Source organism: Rhipicephalus sanguineus, chromosome 9, assembly GCF_013339695.2.
Source record: "Rhipicephalus sanguineus isolate Rsan-2018 chromosome 9, BIME_Rsan_1.4, whole genome shotgun sequence".
NCBI classification, from domain to species: Eukaryota; Metazoa; Arthropoda; class Arachnida; order Ixodida; family Ixodidae; genus Rhipicephalus; species Rhipicephalus sanguineus.
In genome coordinates this window covers 150,962,415-150,982,499 of record NC_051184.2, presented here as the reverse complement: position 1 = coordinate 150,982,499, position 20,085 = coordinate 150,962,415, and the positions used below count along the sequence as shown (strand labels likewise).

Sequence of the window (20,085 nt, the reverse complement as noted above, 5' to 3'; positions counted from 1 at the left end):
ACTCCACGTCCATTGTGCAGTGATCTGACTGAAGATTGCCTACTCCACGCCAGTTCTCCACAACATCTCTCAGACGTCTCTACGCCGACTTCAGCTGTTACAAGCACGAAGCTTACGCATATGTCTGGGGGTTTCACAGGCAACATCAAGTTCTCTGACATGGGCAGAGGCACGAGAACCCAACTTTATAGCAATTCGAAATGTGGAGACCTGTCGGCACCTCTTTCGCCTAGACACGCAACACCCTTCACATCCACTCATATCAAATATTGAGAACTGCGCCGGAGCACAGATACACCATGTGTACCAACATTACATTTCACGACTTCCCGTGTCGACACATTGGCCAATAGACCTAAATTACCCGCCATGGCTGCTTGAGCTTCCAACTATTGAAACGTCAATAGAAGGACTTCGCAGCAAGCATGAAGTGCCAATCATTGCCGCGCAGCAGTTGACATCACATCACCTGTTTGACATCACATCACGTGTACACCAACGGCCTTGTTGCCAAAAAGACTGCAACGTCAGCATTTATCATTCCGGAGTTATGTGAAGAATATGCATCTCTCCTCTTCAACAACACCGGAGCTCATAGCAATTTTGTTAGCCATAAGCTTCATTATATCAACGACGCCAAGAAAGTGGGTCATAATTACAGACTCTCTGGCGGCACTTGCATGTGTGGAAATTGCCACTTCCAAGACATATTGATGTGCATACAGTATACGCGATATTAAAAGCGCTTTCAGAAGCTACGAAGTCGAATCATGGAGTGGCATTTCAGTGGGTTCCCAGTCACTGCGGAATCAAGGGAAATTAAATGGTAGCCGAGTTGGCGAAAGCCACTCGCTCATCATACGCAAACTCGCCTCATTCCTGTATCTCAGTGTTATGTAAACAGAATTTTAAGAACAATGAAACGTGAACTATGCTTGTCTACCTGGTTCACAGACAAAACAAAGGAATCGATCCTATATGCTGTTGATCCTAATCTTGAGGGCCAATTAGATCCTCATCTCCCAAGGTGTATCGACACTCTCATACATCGCCCGAGACTCGGAACTGCTTACACAAAGCACTTTCAGCATGCAACATTGTCAGCATGTTCGTGCGGCCACGACGATGAGGATATCTATCACATATTGCTCGACTGTCCGCAACACGACACACACCGACGGCGACTCGAACAGGAATTCCATACGCTAGATTCGCAGGGAACGTTTACGTTGAATAAAATACTAGGCCCGTAACCATCTAGAATAAATCGCAAAGCAATGAAGGTGCTGAAACGTTTTTTTTTTTTTTTTTTTTTTAAAGACAAGGATTTGTGACCACTACTGAGCAGACTATGTTAAAAGTGAGCGTGGCGGCTACGTGCTTGTCCTGCCCAAATGAGAACTTTTGGACTCGCCTATCTGGGACTGTATATATGTATATATGCTATTTTGTTTTTAATTCTTTATTTGTAAATCAAGTGGAAAGGGGTAGCCGTCGCCAAGTCACGGTGACAACAACTCCTTCGTTTATTTTTTATTTCAATTAAAAAAAACGAAACTGCTGATCTCAGACAGCAAGTGTTCTACGTTTAAACAGACAAAGCTTGTAATCATTTAGCAAAGAAACGTGCAAGATCAAATTGAAGGCACAATAACATGATATTTCTATGACCTTTTATTTTCAGAGTTCCTATCCTGGAAGGATAAAATGGAAAGAGAAACTTGCAGCCATTTTGTTGCCTCCACAGGAAAGAAAGAAAATTCACCCGGCGTCTTCAAGCACTACCTCCGTTGTCATCGTTCAGGCATGTATGCAGAAGTTCCAACAGAAAAGCGTCAACGGCAAAAGAAACAGCATGGCAGCTGCAAGATAGACAAGCATTGTTTTGCAACACTTGATGTCACAGAAAAAGGCAACCAAGTCTTCGCAGAATTTCAGAGGCAGCACTACGGCCATTTAATGGATGTCTCACACCAGAGGCTCTCCGTCGCTGAAACTACAGTGCTTGCAGGTAATGCACCACTTTTCTTCATGATGTGGGGTGGGGTGGAGGGTGAGGTGGGAAGGTGGCTTGGGCATTTCACTGCATCATATGAAGCATGATCAAAAACACACTGAAAGCAAGCAGTGCCTAAACCTGAGTGGAACACAATGAGAGTTGAGGCAGTAAACAATAGCAACATTCAGTAGCACAATGCTTATAGCTGCATCACTCTAACCACTGCTAATAAAAAGGCTACAGCCACTGAATAAACAAAGCATTGACTGGTTTGAAATTTTTTGAACAGCATAAATGAAGCAGTTGGGGGAAAACAGTACCTGATATACCGGAAATGCTTTGAAAAGCCTTTGGTGATGAAAGTAGAAGCTAAAAAGTGTGTTTGGAGAGGTGCAGTCATTTCAAAGTGCAAACGACAATGCTTGATTAACCCTTTGTGAGGCTCTACCTTCAAGTTATCTTTAGAACCACATTTAGGATGACTTAAGAAAATGTTTTATATTATTCTCAAGAAACTCAGCAGAATAGATCCTGAGAAAGAAGTGGTACATACCACTGTCTTTATAGCCGGGCATGAAAAGTGGTACGCATCTGTACTGCTGTTCTCGGGCAGAGTCAAATGAAAAAAATTAATGGCCACGATAATTATTTTTTAATTTAAGGAGGCTGTTTACTTTTAGATTGTTTCAAGCATTCAATGCAAGGATGAACGTGGTATTTGCTGCACAGCTAGCTGCTGTGCAATTATGCCTAGCCCACGTGAAGGCGACCTGCGACAGGTATACATTGGCTAAGGTGACCTCGTAATGGGAGTAATTAGCTGCACCTAAAGCAGACAGCAATTAATGCTGCTTTTGGAATTGGAATGTGTGCTACAATAAAAATCACTACACACACTCAATTGGTGTGCGTGTAGTCAGTCCTGAAAGTTGTTGCAAGCAGTCAAATAGAAGCTGGTATGCACTTTTAGAGAAGTGTGAGAAGCCGGTCGCATTGAGTTAACATAGGTGGGACACTAATGGCTCAACTAAGTGCAGCAATTGGGAGAGTGCCCAAGGTTGGACTGGTAACTAGGCCGCCCATCTTGGAACCACTACAGCCACGAGGCTCTGCAAAAAAGATGGTATGCACACACTCAGTGTTTCCAATCAAGACACCATGAGGCAAAGTCATAGGGTTTATCGGTTGGTTAGTAGCAAGCATTTGATTTGCCCCACAGAGAATCATGACATCGGAAAATGGCATCAATGGGCTATGGAAAGTATTCGAAGAGTACCAATGTGTCAGAAGGAAAAGGACATGAGAGGGCACAGAGACTCTCCAGGGCTCTCTCATTGTCTTCACTGACAAGGCATACGCTTCAAATTCAGCCAAGCAGTATTTACAGAAAAAATTGTGTTGCACCTCCTAAAATTAGTAGAAATGTCTTCACCGAGACCAAAAGGAGACCCATATTAACACAGGCCAAGTACCATCTAGTCTGTACCACGTACCATTGCGGAAGTGGTGAAAATTTAAAGTGCGTCAGAAGTGATATGCTCCTAGATGATGAGATAGCAGCTCCTCCATTGACTACCAGTGGTTGAGTACCAATGACTATTTGAACAAGGATAGCGTAGCACATTGTGCATGGTGGTGAAATTCACTGGTAAGGTCTCATTTTTCGCTTATGTTCACCTTACTTTCTCACTTATCAGAGCACTGTTTTCAATGATCGTGTTGATTGTTGAAGCTGTTGAACATTTGTCTATTGATTTAGCCAAAGTCAACATCTCTTAGTATCTCTTTAAAAATAAACTTTGTGTGCCTTTACAGTTGCCTTTGCAGAAGGCACAAAGCTAGTTCAGAGGTTTTGACTTTATTTATTTTTTCAATATCTTACAATATCAGGAACTTCTTTGGCTGGCCTCTCTCAAATGTTTTAAGGCAGAGACTGCTGCGGCGCACGAGCCACCCCCACACAGAAATGGCTGCTGCGCCTCACGGATGTGACGTCATGCAATTTTCCGGTTCGGCGCTTCGTTTGAATAATAGTATATGGTTTGAATAGTCGGGAGTGTCTAGCGTTACATCTATACGTAACAATAGAAGCTGTGAAAGTTACGTCCAGACGTAAAAATGAAAAATGTTAAAGTTACGTCCAGCGTGACTACAATACAAAACCGGCTTGTTAAACCCTCCGAACTGATCGGCAGCTGTGGCGTAGTTAGCTAGCGCAGCACATAAAGGACGGGTAAGGTCGCTGGTTCGAGCCCCTTCGCAGTTTGTTTTATTTACTTTTTTTGGTCGCGCTACTATTGTTTTTACATTTGCGCCTCCTCATCGGCCTCCCGTCAGCCTGACTTGCTGCTGGTGGTCCTGTCCACAGGCCCTTTGACGATGACCCTCGCAGAATTGGCTATACTTATTATGATAAAGTGTTTTGCAAATTAATGCTCTTAATCGGCGAGACGCAGGAGGACACGAAAAGTTCAAATGCAGCTGGCTGCATCAGTTTCTCCGGCACACGCGTCAGGAATGTTGATTTCCACGGTTTATCAAAGTTTTGATGACAAAAAGGCGGACTGCAACGTAGCCACGCCGAATATGCAACAGGAAACTTTTTTTATGTCGCTCAACATACCGTCACCACCTGACGAGGTAACCGGCAGGCCGCTTCAAAATACTGACGTGCCAAAGTAATGCTATAGGCGATTAGCACTTGATAAACGATACCCAAGGGCAAGTGCGAACTGCATTAGCCCTTCTACCTACAAAACAGCTTGTCTGCCTTGCTGAATAACACGCATGGCCTGTGACAGCACGGGAGCATTTCCGTAGCAACGGATGAGAACGGCCGTACGTTTTCTCACTTAGCAAAACAGCCTGCAATGCAGTAGCTTTGGCCTTCGGAGATCACAGGCTTCGTAAGTACACTTCGCAGACGCAGTGGGGTTTCATGCATGTGCGTCCGGACATTCACACGCGAACTGTGCAAAAGCATTGATTTCATCGTCGACCTTGCCCTTCGCGACAAGCAAAACTCGGTGGCAAGGACACTTTCACCTTCCACAACAACACGCTTGGCATTGCAATCTAGAAAATGCAGTACGTCCAACAACAATAATCCACACTTCACACTGAGAAACTTTATGGTGCACCCACTCGGATGAAGCTGCGGCGCGGTGGACGGCCGCGCTAGCTCCAACCTCCAGGATCAATTGGGCATCCAGCAATCCCTTCAGGCAACGACGACACAGGGTCTTCGGTCCTCCTTGGGGGCGGCCTAGGCCCAGGCCACGAATTTGCTGGAGTTTTCAATAAGGTTGTTACCACCACCACACATCGCAGCTACCATCTCTGCCACTACCTTTCGCAGCCGCAGCGCCCATGGCGCCCCCTGTATTTAAAATGCTTGTGATATGTGCTTAATTAACAAATATAAGCTAATTGACTCGTGAAACACCTGTTTAGTAATATTTTTGTAAATTTAACATATTTTACAATAATAGTTTATACATTCAAATAGCTTTAAGTAATAATTTTTAAAGTGACGTCACTTCCGTGCGGCGCAGGAGCCACTTCTGTGTGGGGCTGGCTGCTGCGCCGCGCGGCGCAGGAGACGCTGCCATGTTTTAAATGGGCCTGCATATCGTCAAAAGCTTGTCTTGACATTGCATGATCTATGATTCATAGCTCAATGAAAATGTTTGTATGAACTGTATGTCTGTCATGGAGGAAAAGAAAAAGGAACTAGGACGGAGTGTCATGTGACAATCTGTGAAGTCCAGCAAAAAGAAAGAAATGGGGTCATGTTGGGAATACTTCCATGAGCACAAGGAGCAAGCTGCTTTAGAGGAACTTGGCTTGTGGGCACTAGGCACACTCTCTTCTCAGTTTTTGTAGTCCTCCATTGCCTTATATCTTAATTGTTTATGCTCATATTTGCGATGCACAGCCAAAAGTATAGAATTCTTAATTGCAATTTTCAGTTATTCATTTATAGAGAATGTAGAATGTGGAAAGAGACATATTTTGTTCCAAATACCAGTTCGTCATGTGGTGGCTCAACTTCACTTAACTACTAGTGCACTAATGGCAGGAAAGATCACTACAAAGCATTTGCGTGCTTTCAAAATGTTCCGACAGACACAGAAGAAAATAATGCCTGGACTACTTTGAGCTTATGTAAACAAAAAAAAAAGGTCACTTGCATTTAGGAAAATTTGACCCAGAGGGCAAAAGGAATGACTATAGTTACAACTAAAGTGGCCATTTGGATAGAACAAAGGTTATTTCTCATTTTAATAAAACAAGGTTTTACTGCTTTCACATTGCGAATAATCAAAATATCTTAGCATGAATGTTCAAATCTGTGTGACAACTTGCTCTTATCTCACGTGCAATAATATGCATTTTTAAAGCATTTTATAGATGGAATCATTTTAAATGCCTGACATGCCTGCTTTCATCATCACTTTCATTTTGCAATGACCCTTCATAAAGCACATATGGCTAAATGCAAACTTTTTTGAAATTCACAGGAAAACTTGGACAAGGAGTGCCCCCCAAAATCATTCTGCAGAAAATCCAGGAGTCTTCATCCACAAACAGTGACCGGATGAATCTAGTCACAAGAGAGGACCTCCGGAACATCAGCGAAAAATTCAAGATCACAAAACAAGAGCAGCGACATCCGGATGACTTTATAAGTGTTGAAATGTGGATAGCTGAAATGACTGAAAAGAATGGGGCAAAGGAGGCAAATAATGACCTGGTAGACTTAGATGAAGCCAGTCAGGAAGACGGACACTGTCCTCTTCTTTACTACAAGAAGGTGGGTGACCCAAGGGACAATGACGGAAACTTTGAGCTAGCTTTAATGACCTTCCCACAGATGCAACTCCTGCGCAAGCTAGGCACACAAAAACTGTGCATTGATTCCACACATGGAACAAACAGATATCATTTCCAATTAACAACCCTGCTCACCATAGCTGAAGATGGATCTGGAATCCCATGTGCTTACCTCATATCTAAGAGGGTGAACACAGAAACTATGGCAACATTTTTTGAAGCCATTCAAAAAAAGGTTGGTGTCATGCAGTGCCAGGCATTTATGTCAGATGATGCTCCAGTCTATGGAAATGCATGGGAGCAAGTGATGGGGCCTTTGCCGAAGCGGCTGCTATGTGCCTGGCATGTGTTGCGTAATTGGAACACACACATAAATTCAATTACCAACAAAGAGTGCAGAAGCACCGTGAAAGACATGTTACATACTCTGATGAAATGCACGGATGTGGCAGAGTTTGAGCAGATGCTGCAGGCATTTCTAAACCTTGGATCAAAAGAGCGAGAAACAGATGGCCTCACTCCCAAAGAGCTGGAAGAACTTGAGAAGTTCATAAAATATTTTGCAAAGACCTATGCTACAAGAGCACAGCAATGGGCTTACTGCTACCGGAGCAATGTTGGCCTGACTACAAACAATCACATAGAGTCTATGCACAAGACTCTGAAATATTCTTACTTTGCTGGCAAGGTAAACCAACGGCTTGACAGGCTACTACTAGTATTGTTTAGCTTCACAGCAGACAAATTATTCAGTAGGGCAATTGCACTTGTGAAAGGCAAAGGAGACCATCGAAAGACTGCAATTTTCAAGAAGCACAAAGCAGGACTTGAAATTCTGCCATCAAACATAGTAAAAGTTGGAGATGGCCAGTGGAAAGTGGAATCGCAAAGCAAGACTGGCTCCCACTACACTGTAGAGAGGACACAAGTGATTTGCACTGGCTGTGAGCTCCACTGCAAGCAATGCGAAGCTTGCCATCACATGTACGCATGTACATGTCTTGATCATGTAATGTATGCGCACATGTGCAAGCACACTCATGCAGTCGCTTCAGTGGAGCTGCAGTCTCGCAAGTCGCAGCAAGATCCAGCCAGCTCTGTAGCGTTCCCTCAGAGCAATGAGGGTGAAAGCTGCACAATGATTGATGATGCCAGTTGCCTTATGGCGAGTGCTCAGATAATAATACAGGGCACAAAGCAGCATTCAAGCGAACAATTAAGAGCCAAAAAACTCGAGTCATTTAAAATCCAGGCAGAAGCAACTTTTCAAGGGCTATTGAAAAAGCTCCCTTCAGTTACATCACAAGAGCTAGAAAGTATGCAAGAAGACCTGGATAAATATGCTGCGAAGCATAAGCTTGCAAATCGAGAACAGCCCCGAGAAAGAAGATCCGATTTGGTGCCCGCCAACAAAAACGCTGAAAAGCAGCCGAGATATGTAGCACCAAAATGCAGCAAACGAAAACCTGCACTTGGTCATCCTCCCACAGTGCTGCAGCAAGAAGCCATCAAGCGGCGGCTTCTGTCCCAAGATCAAGAAGAAGAAATGTTAATCATACACACAGGGAATGACCATGATTATTGCAAACCACAAACTCATTAAACAACCTTCATGTTAGCCTGTGGCGAAAATTTAAGAAGTATCGTCAAATCGTATACTCTCTTATGTGAAACGTGGAGGCAACTCTGGGCGATTGATTTATATGTGGGATTTAACGTCCCAAAACCACCATATGATCATGAGAGACGCCATAGAGGAGGGCTCCAGAAATTTTGACCACCTGGGGTTCTTTAACGTGCACCCAAATCTGAGCACACGGGCCTACAGTATGTTCGCCTCCATTGAAAATGCAGCCGCCGCAGCCAGGATTCCATCCCGCGACCTGCGGGTCAGTAGCCGAGTACCTTAGCCACTAGACCACCGCGGCGGGGCACAACTCTGGGAGAAATTTTGCTTGGGAATCTATTGAGACACAGAACTTCACATGCATACCCGTCGATTACGCAGTCCGGTGTTGCAAGAACCTACTTGGCACTGATTCATCTCTGCTTTTACGTATGCCCTTTGAGACTGAGAACCTATGCTGGCTGCTGGAATTCTGCATGGAAAACACATTTTATTTTCAACGGACAATTTTACAAGCAGCAGTTCAGAACAGCAATAGGGGCTTCTGTTTCTGTGCTTTCTGGCCTGTGCAAACATCGCCCTTGAACCATGGAACAAGAAAATAAAAGAATAATTGCCTTCCTCAACGTTCTTGTAAGACTGTCAGCCAAAGGGCTTATAACCAGTGTGTATCCAAAGTCGACCCACACGGGTAGATACCTAAGGTTTGACTCTGTGCATCCTATAGGGCAAAAACGCTCAGTTGCCCCAGCTCTTTTTTCTCGCGCAATGTGCATCTGCTCTGAGGCTGGTCTGCGCACGCAAGAGCTAGCTGTTGTAAGGAAAGACCTCTGCAGCAACGGCTACCCCTCACAGCTCCTGAGGACTCAACAATTGCGGTCTTCGGTTGCTTGCCCTGAAGAGGTTCGTGAAGCTAACAGGCCAAAACATGCTGCTGTACCCTACGCACAAGGCGTCAGTGAGGCACTTGCAAGACTGTTTGGCACATATGGCGTAAAAATCACACATGTGCCGACCGTCTGGAAAGCTCAAGATTTCCAGGGGGTTATCTACAAGATACCATGCAAAGATTGTGACGCATCCTACGTAGGTGAAACTGGAAATTTTAAAAGAAGAATCCAGCAGAACCAGAACGATGTCAAGAAAAGCAATGCAAGCTCGAATGTTTTGGCGGATCATCATTTGAACAGTAACCACATCATCGGCTGAGATTATGCGAGCATAATTGCGACAGAGAAGCGCCTATCGACACGGCTACTTTTAGAATCGCTGCACATTCAAACGACCGAAAATGCGATTAACCGGACACTGGGTAATCTCCTCGAGATATACATGCGCACTCTGCGCCACCCATTCCATAGTCACGCCCTCTTGCATGCTCTTCATTGTGAACAAGGGACCTGTAGTGTCCTCGAAATGTCAATATATGTGTTTTTTTTTTTTGGGCAAAGCGAGTGCCTCTTTTATTTCTTCCAAAGAACTTCAGAATCATGTATGTACCTACTATGGAAGACCCCTCTTCAGTTTTTTTTATTCTAACAATTTTTTTTTTTTACAATGAAAGTGCAAATGGCTCACCTGAACAATTTCGTGGCATCCCTCTGCCTCTACAGAAAACCCCTAGCACCCCTAGGCACAGTGCATGAGCTGAGCACGTAATTCATCTTTGGATCATTCATGCAAGAAAAAAAAAACGCGTGTGCAGCTATGTGTCCACTTCTTATTCATGGCATTTGTGCCAGTGAAAAAAAGAAGATTTATTTCAAGCATCAGGTTCTGTAATAATTGCGGAGATTTAACATTTCAAAAGCACAATACGATTATGAGGGACGTTGTAGTAGAGGACTCCTGAAAATTCAACTAGCTTTAACGTGCAACTAGATCCAAGTACACAGGCCTCAAGCATTTCTGCCTCCATTAAAAATGCGGCCATAATGGCGAGATTCGATCCTGCTACCTTCGGCTTGACAGACGAGCATTATAACTGCAAGACCACACGCATCAAGTGCTACCGCTACAATGAAGACGCTCTGCCAGTGCTGCCCTGAAGCATTGTTCTGTGCGAAGGTTACAACTTACAACAGAACACTATGCTTTTACGCATTCCTTGGACAATTCCAAAGAATATGTGGGGTTTTACGTCCCAAAATCACAATATGAGAGATGCCGTCGTGGAGGACTAGGGAAATTTTGATCATCTGGGGTTCATTAACGTGCACTGACATCGCATAGTACACAAGTCTCTACCACTTTGCCTTTACCGAAATGCGACCGCCACAGCCGGAATCAAACCCGTGACCTTCGCATCAGCGAAGGTCACGGGTTTGATTCCGGTTTTTCCTCTTTTTATTCCGGTTTTTTTATTCTAACAATTTTTTTTTTTTACAATGAAAGTGCAAATGGCTCACCTGAACAATTTCGTGGCATCCCTCTGCCTCTACAGAAAACCCCTAGCACCCCTAGGCACAGTGCATGAGCTGAGCACGTAATTCATCTTTGGATCATTCATGCAAGAAAAAAAAAACGCGTGTGCAGCTATGTGTCCACTTCTTATTCATGGCATTTGTGCCAGTGAAAAAAAGAAGATTTATTTCAAGCATCAGGTTCTGTAATAATTGCGGAGATTTAACATTTCAAAAGCACAATACGATTATGAGGGACGTTGTAGTAGAGGACTCCTGAAAATTCAACTAGCTTTAACGTGCAACTAGATCCAAGTACACAGGCCTCAAGCATTTCTGCCTCCATTAAAAATGCGGCCATAATGGCGAGATTCGATCCTGCTACCTTCGGCTTGACAGACGAGCATTATAACTGCAAGACCACACGCATCAAGTGCTACCGCTACAATGAAGACGCTCTGCCAGTGCTGCCCTGAAGCATTGTTCTGTGCGAAGGTTACAACTTACAACAGAACACTATGCTTTTACGCATTCCTTGGACAATTCCAAAGAATATGTGGGGTGTTACGTCCCAAAATCACAATATGAGAGATGCCGTCGTGGAGGACTAGGGAAATTTTGATCATCTGGGGTTCATTAACGTGCACTGACATCGCATAGTACACAAGTCTCTACCACTTTACCTTTACCGAAATGCGACCACCACAGCCGGAATCAAACCCGTGACCTTCGCATCAGCAGCCGAGCACCTTAGTCACTGATCCACCTTAGCGCACCAATTCCCAAAGAAGACTTCACACCCATCTACTCCAGGGTCACCCACCTTCACACAGTGCAATGATTCCAATGTATTTTCATTATTTCTTTCATCTTTATTTTCTGTTTTGGCCGTGCAAAGTGCATCTACAGGCAACTGTTCTATTTTTAATGCATTATACTTCTGTTTTTTTTTTTATTGTTTATAATGAATGTGTTTTAATGGTCAATGTTCCAGAGTAATACAGCCGGCCTCAATGAAAGACTAGACTTGTGTGGCTTGAGGCATGCTAGCAAAATCTATTGGGTTGTGCATTCTTTTTATTCTTTACTTTTTATTGTTTATCTGTGCATAATGCGAGCATTTATCAGGCACTTGTTCATCATCTATACATGATCATCATCACTTGTCGGGACACATCTTGAGATAGTTCTGTGCCTCAAACCTGATTGTTTCACTTCTATGTCACAATATTATTTTCTGTTTTTGGTGCTGAAGTTTTAGAGTAATCATGCCAGCCTTGTCAAAGGAAGACAGACATGAATCTCTAGGAGCACAACCCAAGGTGAATGTGCACCTAAGAGTTCCATTCAAAAAGTCAACAAACTAGTAATCAGACGAGTAGACTATATAACCTTAATGATGACTGGCTGGTGACAGTAACTATAGCAGAGTTCACATTTTTTGATCTTTCAGGTAGTTACCCAGTACTTGCATATTAAATATATTAAGATATTAAAGCAGCTCACAAGAGAATGCGATGTATAAAAGGAATGAGGTACACTCACATTTTGTTCACTGCATATTGTCACTGCTTTTTGAAAGGACAACCATGTTAATCTAGCGTGAACAGCTCAAGACTTGCAATGTCCTTTCTATTCAGTTTTACTTGCAAATAGCACAATCTGATTATGAGGCATGTCCTAGTGGAGGCCTCCAGATTCACCTAAGAATTTCTAACGTGCAGTATAACGCAAGAACAGTGGTAATTTTGGATTTTTATTTTGACTGAACCACGGCTGCCACAGCCGCGATTTTATTCTGCGGCCTTGACCTGAGCATCGAGAAGAACCGACACTAGAATGCTGCTCACGAATTCATCTTTATTAGACCTCACGAGAATGACAACTTGATGGGCGAATGTTCAAAATCATTTGTGAGTGCTTTCCATGCCCTTTTATTTTGTTGTTGCGCTGTGGAATAAGTCTTGCTGTAAATGTACTTGCACGTAGATATATCTTGTGTGTAAATGTCTTGCCCTTGGAATATGCTTATGATGTGTGAAATTATTGTATTGTTTCTATGTGTAAGAAAATAACAAATGTTTGACTGCCCCCCCCCCCAAAAAAAAAAAAAAAACTTCACAGATTACTGCAGTGAAAGTGCTTGTCCTCTCAATTCTTTTGATGAAAATTCACTTGCGAAAAAATCAGCGCATGCACACAATTATTTCTAAGGAAACAGGCCTATTATATAGTTTCATCAAATGTGCTGCATCATGTTGTGTAAGATGTCATGAATAAATCTCATGATGAACTAACAGTAATCCACACTTTAACGGCCTGCCCATATCTAGAAATACCAAGGAAAACATTTCCATATGTTTTATAAGCTAAACATTCCATTTCACCCATTGTTACCCTTAGGTGATGACCCTTTAATATCCTTGGCTAATAAGATCACCTTTTTTGACGAAGGAAAATTATTAATTAAACTTTAACTATGACAGACTGCTACTTTTACCAGATTAACAAAAAATAACTAATGCGACCTGTAGCACAGCCTCTCCAGAGAGGCCCTTACTGCGGCAGGTATTTTTAAACAAAACACTTGCCTCCTGGCCCTGGGATATAAGGGCACTGGCAGGACAGTAGTGCTGTGTTAACATTGTTACAGTTTTACCATGACAACCTTGTGCACCATCCATACACATTGATCACCCCTCACAATTTTATAGAACATACATATTTTACGTGCTTATACAGAACTATAACTATGCTTATACGTGAATATACAGAACTATAGCATGCCTGTAGGGCATGCTATATTTTTGTATATTCAATTACATTCAATTTGTCATCCCCGAGTACGTATTTCATAGTTATGGCCACAGCAGTTTCGCCATCGTTTTTTTTTTATCTTTCTTTCACCATGTGTCTGGCACAGCATAGCCTTAGTTGATTTCGCACCACAAAACCAAACAAAACTAGCATTGTACAAGAACTACGGAGCAAAACAAAATACAAATGAGCACTCATGTGGCGGCCAAAATAAAATCATTACATGGAAGGCTATCTGCCAGAAGCTGTGCAATATATTCGTTAAATAGCTTGTCAAAGGCAAGATAATGTCGCTATGCTTGGCTTGACAGTAAGGATACAAATTTTTTTCAGGTCTGTTTTTAAAAGAGCACTAATGCGAGACAAAAATCAGCTTAGATTGATAAATTGTGCTCTAAAAACTTTACTATCATTAATTTCACCGCTAACAGAAGAGAAAATCAAGGAAAGCTTCATTTTTAAATTTTGTACCAAAATCTCCGCATGTGATGTCATGAATTTCGAAATGTTTTTGTATTTCGGCCAGAATGGTTCATTAAAATTTAGCAAAATTGGGTGTGCTAAATGCCTGGCCCCAACAGAGGACAATGTACTTCATATTTACCAATTAGGAACTACGTAGGCCCTAGTAGACGACGTCAAAATATATGGCGTCGTGGCGCAGGAACTTGAAGGTGGCATCGTCACCCACACTTTTCTGTGTGGATTTTCTAGCGTACCAAGCATCTTCTTGTGGCAAGCTTGGCAATTTATTTATCGTGACAGAGTAATTTACTAATGTGAGGAAAATTGTTTCTCACAGTGTCTCTTAAACAGGCTCCAGAGAATGTCATCAAGGATTTGCCTTAAGCTTTTACAATAGCAGTTTCGGCTCATTCAAATATGTCACTGCTTAGCATATTTTGAGAACAGTTAGTGCTGTTAGCATTATTTCTTATTGGATGGACAATCTATGTTTGCAAAAATGGCCTTGAGCAATGTTATGAAACAGTTCTAGGATTACAGGACATATTTCATACAAATTAAAAAAAAAAAAAAGCAGAAGACTGGACAGCATCGCAATGGTCATACATAGCAGGTAGGTTCAGCCTTCACTAGCAACACCGAATTTTTTCGTCCTTTTTATGGCACCAGGTAGGCCCCATAGCTCCCATGTATTTTTAAGGCTTTTTTAGGACTTATTTTCTCAGTAACTACTGTATGTAAAGAGTTTGGGTTTGTTTCATTTTATTCCACGGTGTCTTCTTGCAATTGAACTACAATTATGACTATTTCAACTCTTGACATTTTTGCAATTTTTTTAGCAGAACAGGTAGTTTTTCTCATTATTTTTTAAAATAAAACTGCCAGAAAAATGAGAACCATTCCGCATATGTACACCATTCTAGTTCAATAGCTTCGTATTCATGTTTGTTTTATTGTTGTTAAAAAGCAGCTTTCTGCCTTTAAAACTTGTTTTAATAATAGCACATATGTAACAAAAAGTTGATTGAAGGATATCGTAAATTAAAGTTGAAAAACAAGCTTATTTCATGTATTGCTCAAAACGAAGATGTGCTGTACAATTTAATTAATGGCAAAGTGTCATATTGTCATCACACAAATCAGCTTTTCGCTTTTTCTGTTCTCTTACTTTATTAGCTCGTTTTGTCATATCTTGTGTGTCTCTGTTGGCTAAATGCTGTAGATGGCAGTCGATCTCGCCCAACCATAGCGCAGTGTTGACCCTCAGTGATGTGCCTAACGGCATCGAGAAAGTGCACTCAAGCCATGCATGCCTTTTTGAAAGTTAGAACGACTTCAAAGGTGGCAGTTCTGAGGGTTTCCATTCCAAGGAACATTATCCATTGCGTTCTCTACAAGTTCCACAGTTCCTCCACATTCTGTGCAGACACAATTTCCCATAATCATGGTTTGTAGAAGATCCACATAAATGTAAGCATTTAAATGTCACTACAGGTAACATTTTGTCCTTGCAGCAACACAGAATGAGGGATGACAAACTTTATTTGCTGAAGTGCTCACACAAGTGCTCCCTGTCTCATATCTGTTAGTATCATATCGTATTGATTTCTGATCATACTGCACTTTCTAAACAGTTTCACTGATTTAGGAACAAAAGAATACCTTTTGCTGCCACAACCAATTCAAGAAAGGCACAATTTAACTCGAAATAAATGCACAGAACCCTGTCCCCATGCGCGTCTCGCACACACAAAGCAAGTGGACTCTGTAAAGGCCACACATGTTAAAAAAAAAACTCCACCCTGTGCCTTTAGGTAGCCGGAATACTTTCATATAAACCTGCTAAGCTCAGATAAACTACCGGTTTCGATTTTTCAAATGTTTACCGTACTTGAGGCAGAAAGCTTTGGTTACGCACGGTCTGAGATAAGGGGGCTTGGCTGCCCGTCAGTTGGTCTCGAAAACCCGATTCTTTTGGCTGAATCAAACTGCACAAAAATAAGTGGGGCATTGGATATTGTTAAGGTCTTATTCCAAACAAACAAAAAACAAATTTCGATTTTTAACAATTTTACTCTACCGTGTCCTTAAATTATTTATCTATGATACTATAATTACCAAATAAAACTGAGAACTTCACTTATCTTGCATAACATGACATCACTGTATGCACTTTTTTACTCAATAAAGTTGCTGGTTCTAAAGAAAAGCACAGGACTGTTTAGTTTAAGCGGCGTGCCTAGGGCTAATAGCACTGCCATGCTTGGCACTGTTGATTGCGACAACATTCTGAAGATGTACGTGTTCACCTAAAATGCTAAAATAAATATCGGAGGTGGTTTAGGGGCCCTTGTATGATGAGCTACCATTATAACCATGATAATAGTTGTTTTACAGGGATTGTTTGAAACGTAAGGTCAGTGATTATGCTGTGAAGTGTCTGTCTATACCTCACAACACACAGAACCTATTGATATATATAACTGCAGTTTTATGTACCTAAACCGTGATATGATTAGGAGAGAAGCCGTAGAGGAGGGCTCCGGAAATTTCGACCATCTGGTGTTCATTTAACATGCACTGACATCGCACAGTACACAGACCTCTACTATTTTGCTGCCACCGAAACGCAACCACTGCGGCCAGGATTGAGCACACAACCTTCGGGTCAGCAGTTGAGCATTATAAGCACTGCTCCACCACAGCGGTCACGGTCACACTGTTGTCTGCTACCATATAGAGAATGAGGACAGACTTTTACGTGAAATGCTTTTTCATTTCCCAAGCAAACCACAATGAAGCACTCATTTGGAGAAAAGATGAGCATCAAAAATTGGTAATCCTTTCAGTGGGAGAAAGGATTGACAAAGTAGTGTGAAACTTGGCAAGTCGAAAGTGTAAACATGTCCAGCAATAAAGACAGCGTTTAGTGATAATTGTTAGAGCGTCAAGTGCACCAGTGGCACCCCCCCCCCCCAAGGCCTTTTTAAGAACACAAAAAGCTCAGCGATGAGCCCACGGTGGACAGCCGTCAACAACCATCCGCAACAAAAATGTTCTGGCCCGCACCACCCATGTCGTCACCCGCTTCCCAGTCGATTCAAAGGTGCCAAAGGTTCACAAGCCATCCGACAGTTCTGGCACGACTTCACCCTGCCTTCTCTTTGTTTCACCCTTGAAAACTCCAATGAAAGGGCATAATTTTGGGACAGTTGACAAAATCAGAGGCTTGCACCAAGGCTCTTATGAACATTCTGTAGGAGGCCTGCCGTGACGCCTTCGGTGCCTGGAAATCTCGCTGGAACCCATGTATCGGCACAAGAGGACCTTTGTGTTATATGATATGATGAATATATCTTTTTTAATCAACTCGTTGACATTACTTTTGAGACCTACCCTTAGAGCTAAGCCTCGAGTAGATACTGTTGAGCACCATGTAACTGGTTAAAATGCCACTTTATTCATTAGCCTCATCAGTGAAAATGTATATTATCTTCACGTGTATATAACAGGAAATTGAACCACCCTAACAGTAGTTTAATCACACTGCATTAAATTAATTACATTACCAAGCACTGCTAACATACATATATGCAAATTTCTTGACAGAGGAAAGGCTACAATCAATGGAAAAGAAGCCAGAGTGCTTTACTAATGGCGGTGGGCATGCAAACACGGACACAGTGGAAGAACTGCACTACACAAACACCACTTGTGACATCTCATTCTCTTCTGCCCCCCACTTTCTTTTGTGATAAATACCTACCAATTAGCTCAACTTTCTTCCATTCTAAGCAGGGGCATCTGCAGAACTTAATTAGGGTGTGCATCCACAAGGGGAGGGGCATCCAGCACTGCAGCTTTTCTTTCACTGCAGACACATGATAGGCAATATTAGTCGATAGTGTGTAACGTGCGAAATTGAATAGAAATCATGAAGGCCAGGACCTGAGTGCGCTAATGAAGCTGTGTTTTAGCTACTTCATAAAAAAATATATATATGAAATTTTAGGAGGGGTGCATGCACCCCCCCCCCCCTTGCACCTTCCTCCGGACGCCCATGATTCTAAGCAAGAGTGGCCTTGTTGGCTGGAGCCTAACACACATAAGCACTTGTTGGGCTGAGCTTTGAGGTTCATTTCACCACCTGTGCAATTCATACACTGCTCAACATGTGTGCTTAACAGCACAACATGCATCTGCATCTCAGATTGCAACAAAAACAGCAACAGGAGAATATGTGTTGCAAAAATGAGCTGTTGCTGTATTCAGCACACATGACACTGCTGGCACACATCAATAGAGAGACCAATGAAAATGCCTCAACTTAGCTGTTGCCAGTACATTTGGTTCATTGGCGTTTTTTCAACACAAAAAGGCCAATATGTGTTGCAAGGCCAACATTGATTATGAAAGAATTCTATGACACGCTGACCAGCATTAGCTTAAAACCAACCCATTCATTGCACCATTAGTTTTTCAAATTTTTATAATTATCAGCATAGAAAAGGCCAATCAGCGTTGCAAAGCCAAGATTAATTATGAAAGTTTGGGGAATTCTATGGCACGTCGACCAGCATTAGCCCAAAATTAGCCCATTCTTTGCACCATTAGTTTTTCAAAGCTTTATAATTATCAAGATTTTTTTTAACCCCACGCTCTATTAATTACTACACTGTGAAAGAGAGTGGGATTGTGAAATTATACTACCGACATTCCACATGGATTGTTTACTGCTTGGAAGTATTGCACTCGCTGATTGTACCAACTCAAGTGACATTTTTTACTGTATGCTTTGGATTTGCAGTGCCGCTCATTGTAAGCATTTAATTAAGTGCCCATATAAAGCTTCTCAGTAAACAACTGGTTAAACTGTGTCGGGAGCAAGGCGTAACGTATGAAGTCCTTCAAAGTAAACTGGTCATGAAGCACTTATGTCTGCGCATCATCAGATGCACTACCTTAGACATTTTCTATTGCACTGCGCTACTAGTACTCACGTCTGCAAAATACATATATCGCACATGTCCGCATCTGCCAATAACTTAGACCTAGCACGAGCAAGCGGAATAGCACATACTGAGACAGCGACAGAGCAAGCAAGACAACGCATGCTCTCGTGTCGACTTGCTTACACCGTCCCTGCCTCGGTGTGAGCTATTCCGCTTGCGTTATGTATGTACACGAACAAGCCGAAGCTACTCTTCTTGCGTACAAGCATTTCTACGGGACACTTAAAATGTGTGCAGCTTCATGCAATACATGAAGGAAAAAAAAAACGCAAAACACTTCTCAAACCATTCACGGAAACTACGTAGAGTCAGCACACATGACAACAATGAAAATGCCTCAACCTAGCTGTTGCCAGTACATTTGGTTCATAGGCGCTTTCTCAACATTTAGCACTTCACATTGCGTTTTCACACCTCACTTGCCTGCATTTCTTTTCCCAAGAGTCGGTTTCAGTGCTAATGAAGACGTGCTTGAAACGGCCTGCCACGTTTTAAGTGGTAACGAATTAACGCAACTTTACTAGCTCGGAAGCTGTGGACACACGCCCACCCCGTTCATGCCTCTCACACAAACCCATCACGCACCACGCGATTGTACTACGTGTTCCGCGTGTTCGGTGGTTGTACCTAAACCGTCCCTAGACACACTCTCTGCTCCTAGGGGAAGATGTACCTAGATGAGCTATCGCTTTGATCACGTGACTTTATGCCCACGTGACCTGAGGATCGTTCTCCTGCATTTACCGCCTCGCTGCTAGATCGGTGTCCGTGGTGGATCGGTGGCCTGGCGGGAAATTTAAGTTCACATAAAAAAAAAAGTTAAGTCGCGCACTTGACCTCGTGACAGTGACAATCTATGAATGAGAAATGAAGTTGTAACTAGGGTGTACAAGGCAGCCGTACAGCCAAGCCAGGCATTTTTTTTTT

General features: G+C 42.5%; 1 protein-coding gene and 1 long non-coding RNA gene across 4 annotated transcripts; one reads left to right on the top strand and one right to left on the bottom strand.

Moving 5' to 3' along the window:
* Positions 1–1,661: 1,661 nt before the first annotated feature.
* LOC119404010 (uncharacterized) lies at positions 1,662–18,144 on the bottom strand. Of its 3 annotated transcripts, none has more exons than XR_005186127.2 (4): positions 17,913–18,144; positions 16,038–16,134; positions 5,144–5,286; positions 1,662–3,108 (listed from the first exon to the last, which is right to left on the bottom strand). It is a non-coding gene; the product is annotated as an uncharacterized LOC119404010 (long non-coding RNA). The 3 variants fall into 3 exon arrangements; XR_005186126.2 differs by having other exon boundaries at positions 16,065–16,134; XR_005186128.2 differs by lacking the exon at positions 16,038–16,134.
* LOC119404009 (uncharacterized) lies at positions 1,708–8,769 on the top strand. The gene is made up of 2 exons (XM_037670641.2): positions 1,708–2,011; positions 6,523–8,769. The coding sequence occupies exons 1-2, from the start codon at positions 1,708–1,710 to the stop codon at positions 8,436–8,438; spliced, it is 2,220 nt and encodes a 739-aa protein (XP_037526569.1). The 3' UTR covers positions 8,439–8,769.
* Positions 18,145–20,085: the final 1,941 nt, after the last annotated feature.